Below are 12,589 nucleotides of genomic sequence, written 5' to 3'. Positions count from 1 at the left end.
CACCGGGCTGAGTACCAGGCTGGCCGGGGGTAACGGGAACACCGGAAGTACCAGGGGCACCGGGCTGAGTACCAGGCTGGCCGGGGGTAACGGGAACACCGGAAGTACCAGGGACACCGGGCTGAGTACCAGGCTGGCCAGGGGCAACGGGAACACCGGGCTGTCCGGGTTGAGTAGGAGCACCAGGCTGTCCGGGGGCAACGGGGGTGCCGGGCTGTCCAGGCTGACCGGGTTGTCCAGGCTGACCGGGTTGTCCAGGCTGACCGGGTTGTCCAGGCTGACCGGGCTGTCCAGGCTGACCGGGCTGTCCAGGCTGACCGGGCTGTCCAGGCTGACCGGGTTGTCCAGGCTGACCAGGGCTGGGAACCGGGACGGGAACAGGAACAGGAGCAGGCGAGGAACCGGGAGGAACGGGCACGGGGCGAGTGGTCGGGACAAGAGGCGGCGCAGTGGTGTTCTGGTACGGGGCAGGGCTGGGAGGGATGGTGGCATTGTTCACAGGATTGACGCCTGTAGGAAGAGGGCGAGGGCTGCCAGTCGGGATCGGGCTGCCAGTAGGAGCAGGGTAGCCAGTAGGGGCAGGGTTGCCGGTGGCGATAGGCGCAGGACTTCCGGTGGTGGTAGGCGCAGTTGGGTGGACAGGCGGCCTGGTGGCATCCTCACAGTAGGTGGTGGTGACGGTGACAGTGTTGGTCAAGGTGATGGGGACCGTCAGGGTCTTGGTTCCAGAAGTCACAACAGAAGAGGTGACAGGGCAGGTGGTGGTGGTGTAGGTGGTGGTCTTGGTAATTTGGTGAGGCAGATCAGCGGTGCCCACGGCAGACTAGATGATAAGACACGTTAGTTGACTGTCTAAGCAGACATGGATGGACATATTGACTTGCCGAGTGAGGCTCGTCGTGGTGAGGCTCCTTGTGGTCAGGCTCCTTCCAGTGGGCAACATCAGCCAAAACTGGAGCAGCCAGCGCCAGGATAGCAACGATCTTGTTGACCATCTTGAAGGATGCCCAGGACAAGAGGAGTAGTAAAAGATAGGCAGGCAAAGCAACTTTTAACGAACGAGTGAGGTTGAAGCGAGTGACCTGCAGGCAATCCGGCGTGGAAGGAAAGACCTCAGAACACGGCGAAGATCTCGGTTTATATCCCTTGAGGACACGCTCAGTTACCGCTTGCAAGGACCAACGGCCATTCGTCATCGAATCATGATGCCACTGTAGTATCCAATGATAAGGTCATCAAGTTTGGTTCAGGGATAGGGCCATGTCTTCCTGACTGGGGACAAAGTCTCCCTGGCTGGAGGCCCTCGAAATCCACCCGGTGCCATGGCTCATTGAAAACGCCTGGACCCAGGAAGCAGACTGCAGATTTTAGAAGCTCGCTCAGGGCCGAGAGATGAGAGTGTCACCTCAGAGCTTCATCCAGTACTAGGGCTGATGGGCAGTAGATCCACAAGATCCACTTCGATCTCCGATATGCTGCATTAGGCGAGGATCTCGAAGCATTGGCCATTGGTCATGGCGTCATGAACTGGGCGGATTACTCACAGACCAAAAAGCTTTTCCTATCACCCGCCGTAGATGATATGAGGGAACCTCCGGAGTATAGGTGACTATGTTCCTGAAGCTTATGGCTCTCTCAAGCAATGCAGACCGTTGCTCATGCACGCGAGCATGGGTATCGACGGCACAACGTAGGAAAACCAATAGACTGTCCTATCCAGAGGCAAATTGTAGGTGTCATTGCAGTATCGTCATTATGTCATATGTCACTGTCGAATCATTATTGCTTCGTGCTGCTAGCCAGATTGAGAAGTCTTCTTCAGCTTAGGAATGTGGGACCGGCTAGAGGGAGCTTTCTGCAACGTCAAGGAGAAGAAAACTCGGGGACACCGTGCGTTAGACACTCATCGTGAATGGTTAGGGAGGCAACCGAGCCAATTCTGGTTAGCCCCATAACCGACATGTTAGTTAAAGCATAGTCAGTATTAGCCCCAGGCACTCGAAGCCGAATATGAAGCAAGCCGATTCCCAGCAACGCAGGGCACTCGGCGATGACTCTGTACCCAAGAATAGCACCTCAGCTAGGCGAGACACTGCACAAATACTATGCATAGTATCATAGAACCCATTGATACGTCTGACCAAGCCAACAGTAACGGTAGGATGACCAACACGAATGCCGATAGGCTCAAGGTGTGAGGACGAAAGAAAACGTAGGCGTCATACATAAACCCGGAGCATGTACGGTCGAAATTTCGGCTGCAAACGGCAACTGGGGATTAACCTTGGATGGTGGCCGTCCCTGCAGGGCCCGAAAGTAACCAGAAGCTGCGTAGGATTGAGGGACGGTCGTTGCATGGAGGAGCCTCGGGTCCGATGATGAAGCTATCGCCGTTTGCGGCCGTGATTGGCTGAGTGGCTGACAGATCACTTGCGTGATTCAAGCTTTTGAGGGTCGGACTTAGGGCTCGGGGTTACCGGCCCCTTATGTAATTCTCGGCGCGTCTCGACGCGTGTGAGATTGGGGTCGCGTTAATTGCTTCCTGACTGGCAACTAGAGTGTAGGAGAGGACCTCGCAATCATTACCACCAATCCAGCACAATGCCACACTCAGTCGCCTCAGAGGGCTCTCCAGCCTCCCACAAGGACGATGAAGTCCTTCCAGATGCCCCCAATGGCGACCAGAAGAACGAAGGCACTGCCGCCGAAAAGACGACAGGCGGCGTAAAGCTTGAAGACTTATTTGACGACGACGATGACGATGACAACGAGTTTCCTGCCTCGAGCGCGCCAGCTGAGAGCAAGCGCGAGGAGTAAGTTCTTGATCGTATTCGACGAAGCAACAAATTTCTAATCTGGGGCTGTTTGTAGAGCGCCAGGACCAGCGCCTATCCAAGTCGACACGGAAACCATGCTAGCTTTCTACCAACGCTTGTTTCCGTTTCGCTACCTATTTCAATGGCTTAATCACGGAATTGTCCCCTCTCCGGATTTCGGAAACCGAGAATTTGCTTTAACGCTACAGAACGATGCTTACCTTCGATATCAATCATACCCAACCGCGGATCTGTGAGTTTGCGCGCAAACTGCTACTGTGGCTACAAAAGTCTAACATATTCCCAATACATCAGGTTCCGCAAAGATATCCTCAAGATGAACCCCTCCCGTTTCGAAATTGGCCCCGTTTACAACAGGAACCCGCGAGACAGGAAAACACTAGGCGGTGGCCAACTGAAACCCCTCGCCAAAGAACTCGTGTTCGATATCGATTTAACAGATTATGATGACATCCGTACCTGCTGCACGAAGGCGAATATTTGCGAGAAATGTTGGGCTTTTGTGACTATGGCCGTCAAAGTAGTCGACACCGCTCTCCGGCAAGACTTTGGTTTTCAACATATCTTATGGGTCTATTCGGGACGTCGTGGAGCTCACGCTTGGGTTTGTGATCCCCGCGCGCGAACGCTCCCCGACGACCGCCGCCGAGGCATCGCGGGCTACCTCGACCTCATTCGAGGAGGCACAAACAGCGGCAAACGCGTCAACCTCAAACGACCTCTCCACCCTCACATGAACCGCAGTCTCGAGATCCTGAAACCGTACTTTGCGCAAACCACTCTGGTAGACCAAGACACCTTCGGTAGTACAGAGCAAGCGCAACGCCTACTCTCCCTTCTCCCCGACAAGGGACTCAACGACTCCCTTCGCAGGAAATGGGAATCAGCGCCCGACCGCTCAAGCACAAACAAGTGGGCGGACATTGATGCCCTCGCAAAGACCGGCAAGAGCTCAACCCTCAACACTGCAACCCTACGTGACGCCAAACAGGACATCGTCCTCGAATACACATACCCACGCCTCGATTCGGAGGTCAGCAAGAAGATGATCCATTTGCTCAAGAGTCCCTTCGTCATTCACCCCGGAACCGGCCGAGTCTGTGTCCCCATCGACATTCGCCACGTCGAGCAATTTGATCCTCTATCCGTACCTACCGTCACACAATTGCTTTCCGAAATCGACTCTTGGGACGCGGATCACTTTAGTAATGGTGCCGCCGAGGTTCCAGAAGGCGAAGGGAGCGTTCCCAACGCTTCTGATGTAGGAGGCTCCCGCAAGCTTCAGGATTACGAGAAGACGAGCTTGAAGCCGTACATCGACTATTTCCGTTCGTTCATTGCCAATCTTAACCAGGAGGAGCGCAACGGGAAGAGAGAGCGCACCGAGCAAGCTGCTCCGGAGGTCAAGTCGGAGAGTATGGAGTTCTAATTCGAAAATACGTCGATGCATTGCATGTTCGGCTAATTCGTACATGGTCCATTGGTTTTGATTGGGCATTCTTTGAGCGGGATTCAAGCATGGTTGTTTGGGGGTTTGGACAACGGCGTATGAGTGTATTTGTCTACAACTTAACTATTTTGGATGACCAATCTTGATGAAAAGAATGAGCTTTGTTGTGTAATGAAAATTAGCGTTAGTAGTTCTGCGGCGACTGCGTGCTGGCATCATATCTGATAAGGGATTTGTAAAGAGAAGACACGAGGCGGCGTTAAGGCTTCAATGATATTCAACATAATTACAAAGAGTTCTTGATTCGTTTCTATATTAATACATATCCATTCAATCACTTCCCAAACATGACCTGTTCAAAATGAATAGGGCAGCTCAAGGTAATGACGGAATATGGAGTTGAGTCAAAAGTTCGCCGAGCGACGATAAAGAGATGGGAGGTATCGAAAAAAACATGTCCGTAATCCGTGCGCTTAAGCAGAAACGAAGTTGCGGACATCTAGAACAATCGTCAGATACAGCGGGACAAATCATCAAGTAGGGAAATCACTTACTCTCGAGCCAGCGGACGTACTCCTTCTGCTCCTTGACCTGGATGTAGTCGGGAATCATGTTGGCAAGCTCGGCGTTGATACCGCGCTCCTCAAGGTAGCGCTCAATGTAGGTCTGGAGGTCCTCGTCCAAGTTCTCGAAAGGAGGGCCGGCGTACAGGCTCTGGCGGGCCCAGTCCTTCTCGGCGGTGGCAGCGTGGGCCAGGTCAGGCTTGTTGAAGTAGGAAACCTCCTCAACCTGGAACAGACCGTCCTGGGCGAGGGTCTGGATGAGCAGGGCACCCTTGCCGTCCTTCTCAATGGTGATGTTGACACGGGCGGGGAAGCTAGGCTCGAGGTCCGCATCCTCACGGTCGGCGGGCGCGACGCTGTCCTCGGGGTGCTGGGCGAAGTTGCCGCTGCCCTGGTTCACGGGCTGGTGACCCTGGTAGTCAAGCTCATCGCCGAGAGCATCCAGGTCGTCGTGCTCGCTCAGGTTCTGGAGGTCCGCAACGGTGAATGTAAGGCGGATCCTACGCACAGGCGAACTGTTAGAGCGCCGTCGCTGGGTTGAGGGCTATGTCGCAGGAAAGATAACTTACTCCTCGTTGTTGAACTTCTTCGACAAAACAACCTCCTGCTCACCAGGGATGTCCTTGACCTACAGCAGATTATTAGTTTTGCGGTATGCGACAGCGCGTAGTGATCCGGCAACATACCTCCCAAGAGTTGTTCTGAAGAACATACTGAATGTTCTGAACAGAAGACTCCAAGTCCTCAAGGCCAGAAGACTTCTCGTGCTTCAGCTCATCCTCAAGCTTAGCAGCAAGCTCAGCGTCGCCTGTAAGAAAGAAAAGAAATGCCACTGTCAGTATTATTCTATTGAGATACGAAGAAGCTTGATCGAAGCTCGCCGAAGGAATCAAATTTTCCACGGCGTGGTCCTAAGACGTAAGGTTCTGCAATCATTGCCATTGCGCTTACCTTCAGATTGTCTGAAAGCCCTGCACGTTGAGAAAGCGGCTTGGGATGGGCGAATGGCGTGTTTGAATGAAGCTTGAATGAAGCTAGTCTTGGGGAGATTTGAGACGGGGCGGAGAATGGCGGATTTGGAGGTGGTCGCGATGGATCGCGAGAGAGTGCGAGGCACTGTGCGGGTGAGTGTGCGTAGAGAAAGCATTGTGAGATGGATTTTGTCAAAGGACGATGAGATTCAAAGAAATTATTGATGGTATGAGGACGACAAACGAAGGCAGAAGATTCGAGACGGATGATGTTAACATTTCCCAATTGGGATAAGTGGCGCCAAGATCGGAGCTTCAGCTTCGGACTATTACAACTAGGTACAACCACAATCACATCATCTTAAGAGTCTGTGGAGTAGATGATTATATCCAGCTCACTGCAGAATACCCTTAAGCAAGGCTATCTAATCCCGGGGTCGTCTATACGGATGCCGATAGTCGGACCATAATAAATGGGTAAAGATATGCATGTATTGTCATAACGCCATTATACCATGAGATGCTCGAATATGTCCACGACCTTGCAAACCGAAGAAGGAAAGAGAAAGGTAACATAAATCATGACAAGCCCTTGGGCGGGAATGTCGATGCTTGCTTCTCTCCCTCTTTCGTTAACCGGATGAACTTCAGAGCGCTCAGTCCAGACCAGTTCCCATTCCACCTCACGAGTGCGCTGACGACATCCTCTTCTGTGAGGTCTGGCATCCAGAACCCTGTCTTGAACTCCTTATTCTCCGCCTCTGTTCGCTGAAGCAGGGCTTCCTCCCTCTTGCTAGGCGGTCGACCCTTTCTCCGCTCACTCTGTAATTGTTCGACCTCAGGCACACTGCGATTTATGTATCTGCGCAAAGGGCATTAGCAACCTTTCGACTTCTCGGTGATCGTGCGCTGAGTTAACGAACCTGGCGACAAGATCGGGAATGTCATTCTCGGAGAGAGATGCTGTTCCCTCGGGGATAGACTCCTGGAAGTACAGCATGCGATCGACTAGATTGAACATCAGTCATCTGCCCAGAGTCTGACCAAAGCAGCAAATCGCCTACCGTAGGATTGTCTGCCCTTCGCCATAGCCGCAGAGACTCTAGCGACTCGATCATCTCTCGTACCGGCCCTCCGCAGCAGCTTTGCGTCTCTGCTGTTCTCGTGGAGAGCTTCAATCGCGCCCCGCTTCTTCGAGATGTGCTTCTGCACTTTTTGCAAAGACTTCGGCATGTTAGAGATAGCACGACAATAACAGTATTTCCACAATCGCTTCCCCGAATGGTATCTTGTTTCCTTCCCCTCCGATTTTTGGGGAAATTCTTTTTTTTTACCGGCAGAATCTTGAGGCGGTGGGCGCAGTGGATTCGAGAACCGCTTCAAGGCGACCAATCAGCAGCATAGGCTTCCGTCGCGTCCTTGCGCGTTTTGGGGAGGGACGAAGAGAGGCGATCGTTGTCAAGCATTCCAATCTTGTTGTCGGGGTCGTTATCGTCTAATGATTGCCTGGACGGTTGCTTCGCTCCCCGTGATTGCTCGGAAGACGTGAAGCTTGCATCCTTTGCCCCGTTTCCTACCTGTCTCATTCGCCAGGAACTCTACTGATGCCTCCCTCGATTCCATAAGCAACACGAGGTGCATCTCGTCTGTCCAGGGTGTCCACGATGGGTATCAAAGGTAACATATGACGGTTGTTAATTTGCCAGGTTCTCCTATACTAAGATGCTGTTAGGGCTTCATGGTCTTCTCAAATCAATCCAGAAGCCATGCCACTTGAAGAAGTTCAGCGGAAAAACCCTGGGAGTGGACGCATATGGGTGGTTACATCGCGGTACTGTGGCTTGTGCAGTTGACCTAGTCCTTGATAGGCCGACGACAAAGTGAGTTGTCCGTTGGCCTGTGTGTTGGTTTGCGCTCTTCTAACGCAGACCAAGGCATATCGACTTCGTCCTGAGCCGAGTTCGTATGCTCCTCTACTTCGGCGTAAAGCCGTATCTTGTCTTCGATGGGGATAACTTGCCCAGCAAATCTGGTACCGAGCTTGATCGACAACAGAGGCGACATGAGAGTAAATCGCTAGGAATGGAACTCCTTCGCAAAGGGCGAACCGCGGAGGCATATCAAGAACTCCAGAAGGCCGTTGACGTAACGCCGCTTATGGCTCGGCAACTGATCGAGGAATTGAAGAAACTGGATATACCATATGTGGTTGCACCATATGAGGCCGACGCACAGCTTGTTTATCTGGAACAACAGGGCATCATCGACGGCATTATATCGGAAGATTCTGACTTGCTTGTGTTCGGCGCCAAACGCTTGCTGTCTAAACTTGATCAGCATGGAGACCTCATCGAGATAAACCGCGCCGACTTTACTGCTTGCCGAGAAGTCAGCTTTGTGGGATGGACCGATGCCGACTTCAGACGAATGTGTATCTTGAGCGGCTGCGACTATTTGCCTAATATTGCTCGAGTCGGTTTGAAGACAGCATACCGCAGCATCCGAAAGTATAAAAACGTGGAAAAGGCGCTCCGCATGCTCCAATATGACGGTCACCACGTGCCACCGGATTATTTGCAGAGTTTCATACAGGCGGAACTGACTTTCCTCTACCAAAGGGTGTTTTGTCCAAAGGCTGGAAAGCTTGTCCCGTTGACATTACCGGAGAGCAACGTGAACCTGGACGAATTTCCGTTTATTGGTGAGGATATGGAACCCGAGACAGCTGTAGGGGTTGCAAATGGTGATTTGGACCCGACATCAAAGGGGCCGTTGCGCCTCGTGGTGAAGTCGATGAACACAGGACAGAATAGACCGGTTCCTTCTCTTAACCGACGGCAAACCATAAGTTCATTTTCGGACCTGAAATCATCCAAGCCAATCAATTCATTCTTTACCCCGAAACGCGTTCCGCTTGCCGAGTTGGATCCGAATAGTCTCACTCCATCTCCGAGTCAACAACGACTGCTTCAACATCATGCAAACAGTTCCTGGGAGTCTTCTCCTGCTCCGTCTCGCCCATCTGTCGTTAGGTCCTCCGCGCTCAATGGTTCATCCAACCGAGTCGCGAGTCCGCTTGTGAGAAGTGCGGAACGATCTTCATTTCTAGCTCGCGCTTCAAAGCTATCAACATTACAGCCGAGCAAACGCCAAAGGCTTTGCTCCGAAACAGATGAAATCAGTCCTGTTAGCACACCAGACTCTCGCAGCCGCTTCTTCGCTGCCGGTTCGAATGACACCACTCCAAGCGGCGGCCAGAAACTTAATCGTCCAAAGAAAGCGCGCAAGTCCATGCTGGACGTCTTCTCGGACGATATGGCCGAAGATATTATGTCGCAGCTTTCTGACCCGAGCGAGGCAGCGAAGATATCAGTTAAGAAGGTCCATGCAGTGACTCATACTGGTGAGATCAACAATAGAGAGGCAGAACTGACCAATACGGATGCTCCTACTACTGTCGGGGGCAACGGCGACAGCTCGCAAGCGGAGGTCGAGGAGGCGACAATTCAGACTGCACTTGAGAGCGTGACACCGCCCAAAACGGTCAGTGCTGATTCAGAGCCTCATGATTTTAGCCAGGTGCTCGACTATCATATCAAGCGGCAAAACTCGACAATACTCTCGAAGTACTCCTTCAAATCCAATGCTAGTGGAACCCGTCCAGACCCACATCTCTCAGGCACGAACGCTCCTCAAGCAAGTACCGTGCGCAAGGTGGATTTTCAAGGAACAGGAACACCCACACAGCCCAAGCGGCTGACCCCATTGCAACGCTTGGGCCAGAACGCTTTAGCCCGATCACGATCCTTGAATAACATGCCAGCCTCATCTTCGACCTGGAGATCCCCAGGCCGTTTTGAGAACAGGTCCAGCGTGAGCCCTGGTAACACTACTCCTGCGGCTAGCCAAGGAAGCGAGGATCTCATAGTCCCAGACAGCGAAGAGGAAGACGACGGTGCGCCCGACACCGCGGCTGGCCGATCTCGGGTAGCAACTTTGGATTCCAAACGGTTCTCTTTCACGACGAGATAATGTGTCTGCAGTTGGTTTGACATAGTGCCTGATCATCATGGATTGGTGTGATGGAGTTTGGATGAGTTGAAAGTCTTCAGGAGATCAACATTTTGTTTGATTGGTCAACGGTGTGGTGTCTCGGCGGCTGCTTTGTGCCTTTAAGGGCGGATTGAGTACATATTCCGTACCTCGATAGCATGGTATTGGGGCGAGACATAGCAAGCATTAGCACTATCTTGGTGTTGTACGGAGCACATGGTTTCTAGACCAAATCTCAAGTTAAAGTTTGGGCTCGACTAAAGATGGAACCTGGGGGTGGTCCTGGTGCTAATCGATATCTGGTTAGTCCGATCTGTGGCCCGATCTGCAGTGGCAGGAAAAGAAGGCGGTGAATCTGGTTACCGGGGAACCGCGACCCGTAAACAAAGGGCGTTGGCCCAGCCTCTCGATTTAGTGCGGAGGACCCAGTTGTATACCGTCAGATGGCCCAGCCACCCATTATCTTCGCTGGTGACGCTCTCTTGTTTTTCAACTATTCGGTGGCAGGAAAGTCTTGCTGATTTTGGGCTGCAATTGTGGACTTGTCCAGATACGATCTCTCCCTCTCCATCTTTCTCCCTCTTACAAACCACTCTCTCGAACTGCCCGTCTAGACCATTGTCGTCCCACTGAGGCTTTGGATGACGGTGCTTTGTTTTTATTGATAACTGACCACTGTGTACAGCTCGAGGTCTTCCCTTCCACGAGATACTTCCGTACATTCTTTCTATCTTCCATCGTCATTCCTATCATCTCGATTACCGACGCCGCATTCCACGCCGACTGCTGCGACATTCTTTCGAGCGAGCCATTGCTGTCATTGTCCGGGGTCAATCACTTCATACTTGGTAGTCGAGGTCACAAAGTGCGACTATCTTCACCTTCGGGGCGACAGGAGCGGACGCAGCTGTTAGGCAAGGTGTGTAGGGTTCACGGCACTCCTTCTCGGGGCTCCGAGAAGCGAGACTCAACAAGGAAAAGGATTGAAGGAAGACAGTCACAGCGAGACGCTGTTGGGAACTCAAGATGCCGCGATTTGCGTCGGGAGTTGCTCGTATGTACTTGGATCTATATGGATTGCGACTGGAATCTGCTAACAGGTTGCTAGGGTTCATTCCGATGATCGGGTACCACCACGTGCTCATGATCATTATTGCTGTTATCATCATTCTCCTCTGTGAGTTATCCAAGTTCTCTCTCTCGGCGTTTAGCATGCAACTTTACTAATGTACTCTATCAGCACTGTTACTGGCGGGATGCTCGTCATCATCACCTCAAATGCCTACGATTTTCCTAATCTCTATGTACTATGAGCGCTACGACCCGGTCTTCGACCTCGCCCAAGTCTCGCCTGGGGTGGTATCGGCCACGGCCAATATTGTCGGAGGTGCTCAGCTCGAGGTCCGCGTTGGTTATTTTGGCATTTGCGTTCAGCCAGACGGTGGATCTTACATCTGCAACAACAACGCAACGGCACTGGCAGAGATCCTAAACTTCGACCAAGATCCGCTGAACCTTGTCTGGGTTGCGTCAACGTTCAAAGATGCGGTCGTCTTTCCGTACTTAATGTGAGTCTGCAGTTCTCCTGGAAGTATGCTCACTAAGCTAATCCCTCTAGAATTATTGCCATCATCCTTGCCTTTATCTGCTTCATTATCCTCGCAACATTTCCTGGTTGGCACGAGGAGACTGACGCAAGTGGTTCCGAAATCGAAGTCAAACGGTTCCCTTCCCGCCCCGTATCACAGGTGGCCCTTGCCCTGATTTTCGTGGCGGCGGTGTTCGTGTTAGTATCAGTATTATGGCAGCATACGGCCTCTGTTGGAGCAAGCACAATAGCGCAAGACCTAGGGAATGGAAGCGTCAAGAGTGGTGTCGGGACTTCCGCCATGGTTTTGGGTTGGTTTGGATTCGCCCTTATGGTGGTCGTGACTATCGGACTGCTAGTCATGATTCTGAATTTGCGGTTGCTAAGACAACTGACGGACGAAGAGCCCTAGAAGGGCGAAGCATGATTCTCCTTCTGCTTTTTTTGGATTTTCTTATGTTTTTCACCTCTCGACTCGATGCATGCACAATACCCCTTCTCCACGACCTCGACACAACGAATACTACGACCGCCGCATGAATAATACACTTCTACGAGACCCCGATTTTTACACGAAAGATAAGGTCGAATCGACTGAGATCAGCCCTTGGAGGAATCAGGGTAAATCAACCCTACGTTCTCGACCTTCATCGACCCATGATACACCGTGCTTGACTTCTGTTATTTGACCTTTGCCACATCGCGTATGTACATTTCCCCCGCGATTTACGCTCATCGTTTTCATTTTCCGTGTTGTATAAAGAGTTATTTCCTCTTGTTGTGGCAATCAGGATCTGGGGTACTTTACGGATGGAATCTTCTTTATGATTGGATGGACAGGATATGGTTAAGTTACATATGAGATATGGATTGGATGTGCGAAATGAAATATATGGATACATCAATGATACAACCAAACACAAACTCCTTGTGCTTCGTTTTTGCTCTAAGAGATTCTAGTAGCATGTACACCGTGCTCCATAGAATGATTCAAGCCTTAGTTGTTTCTTGTTCGGCAATGCGTCCTCGTAAATGAGTGCGTAGGCAGGGGCTTTCGCTCCTTAGTGCACCTCCTTTGCACTGAGGCAGACATTTGCTTGGGCAGAAAGGGGAAAGAACACTTGTTG

The 12,589-nt window shown here is 51.8% G+C and overlaps 6 protein-coding genes across 6 annotated transcripts; 3 read left to right on the top strand and 3 right to left on the bottom strand.

The window, feature by feature from the left end:
• Window positions 1-15: 15 nt before the first annotated feature.
• Window positions 16-995, bottom strand: BDW74DRAFT_175881 (uncharacterized protein; the record flags this gene model as incomplete). The annotated part of the gene is made up of 2 exons (XM_073728452.1): window positions 16-823; window positions 873-995. Coding segments are annotated over 2 exons (931 nt in total), but the record flags the coding sequence as incomplete, so codon positions are not given.
• Window positions 996-2,601: 1,606 nt separating this feature from the next.
• Window positions 2,602-4,517, top strand: BDW74DRAFT_189375 (DNA primase subunit PRI1; the record flags this gene model as incomplete). Its single annotated transcript, XM_073731956.1, has 3 exons — window positions 2,602-2,813; window positions 2,872-3,069; window positions 3,132-4,517. 3 exons carry the CDS (start codon window positions 2,602-2,604, stop codon window positions 4,264-4,266), a joined length of 1,545 nt encoding a protein of 514 aa, XP_073586825.1. The 3' UTR covers window positions 4,267-4,517.
• Window positions 4,485-6,035, bottom strand: BDW74DRAFT_148579 (MAM33 family protein). Its single transcript, XM_073723738.1, has 5 exons — window positions 5,802-6,035; window positions 5,537-5,658; window positions 5,420-5,478; window positions 4,842-5,350; window positions 4,485-4,786 (listed from the first exon to the last, which is right to left on the bottom strand). Exons 1-5 carry the CDS (start codon window positions 5,995-5,997, stop codon window positions 4,761-4,763), a joined length of 912 nt encoding a protein of 303 aa, XP_073586824.1. The 5' UTR covers window positions 5,998-6,035; the 3' UTR covers window positions 4,485-4,760.
• Window positions 6,036-6,122: 87 nt separating this feature from the next.
• BDW74DRAFT_148578 (translation machinery-associated protein 16) lies at window positions 6,123-7,101 on the bottom strand. Its single transcript, XM_073723737.1, has 3 exons — window positions 6,886-7,101; window positions 6,745-6,829; window positions 6,123-6,683 (listed from the first exon to the last, which is right to left on the bottom strand). The coding sequence occupies exons 1-3, from the start codon at window positions 7,052-7,054 to the stop codon at window positions 6,401-6,403; spliced, it is 537 nt and encodes a 178-aa protein (XP_073586823.1). The 5' UTR covers window positions 7,055-7,101; the 3' UTR covers window positions 6,123-6,400.
• Window positions 7,102-7,231: 130 nt separating this feature from the next.
• BDW74DRAFT_148575 (putative exonuclease) lies at window positions 7,232-10,080 on the top strand. Its single transcript, XM_073723736.1, has 3 exons — window positions 7,232-7,498; window positions 7,554-7,701; window positions 7,756-10,080. The coding sequence occupies exons 1-3, from the start codon at window positions 7,486-7,488 to the stop codon at window positions 9,851-9,853; spliced, it is 2,259 nt and encodes a 752-aa protein (XP_073586822.1). The 5' UTR covers window positions 7,232-7,485; the 3' UTR covers window positions 9,854-10,080.
• Window positions 10,081-10,344: 264 nt separating this feature from the next.
• Window positions 10,345-12,349, top strand: BDW74DRAFT_148573 (Fig1 domain-containing protein). The gene is made up of 4 exons (XM_073723735.1): window positions 10,345-10,928; window positions 10,983-11,051; window positions 11,115-11,442; window positions 11,493-12,349. Exons 1-4 carry the CDS (start codon window positions 10,901-10,903, stop codon window positions 11,872-11,874), a joined length of 807 nt encoding a protein of 268 aa, XP_073586821.1. The 5' UTR covers window positions 10,345-10,900; the 3' UTR covers window positions 11,875-12,349.
• The last annotated feature ends 240 nt before the right edge of the window (window positions 12,350-12,589 follow it).

This window comes from Aspergillus multicolor (genome assembly GCF_047715735.1).
Source record: "Aspergillus multicolor strain CBS 133.54 unplaced genomic scaffold BDW74scaffold_5, whole genome shotgun sequence".
Lineage (NCBI taxonomy): Eukaryota > Fungi > Ascomycota > Eurotiomycetes > Eurotiales > Aspergillaceae > Aspergillus > Aspergillus multicolor.
The sequence above is the reverse complement of the archived record's forward strand: the minus strand, read 5'-3'. Positions and strand labels throughout refer to the sequence as shown.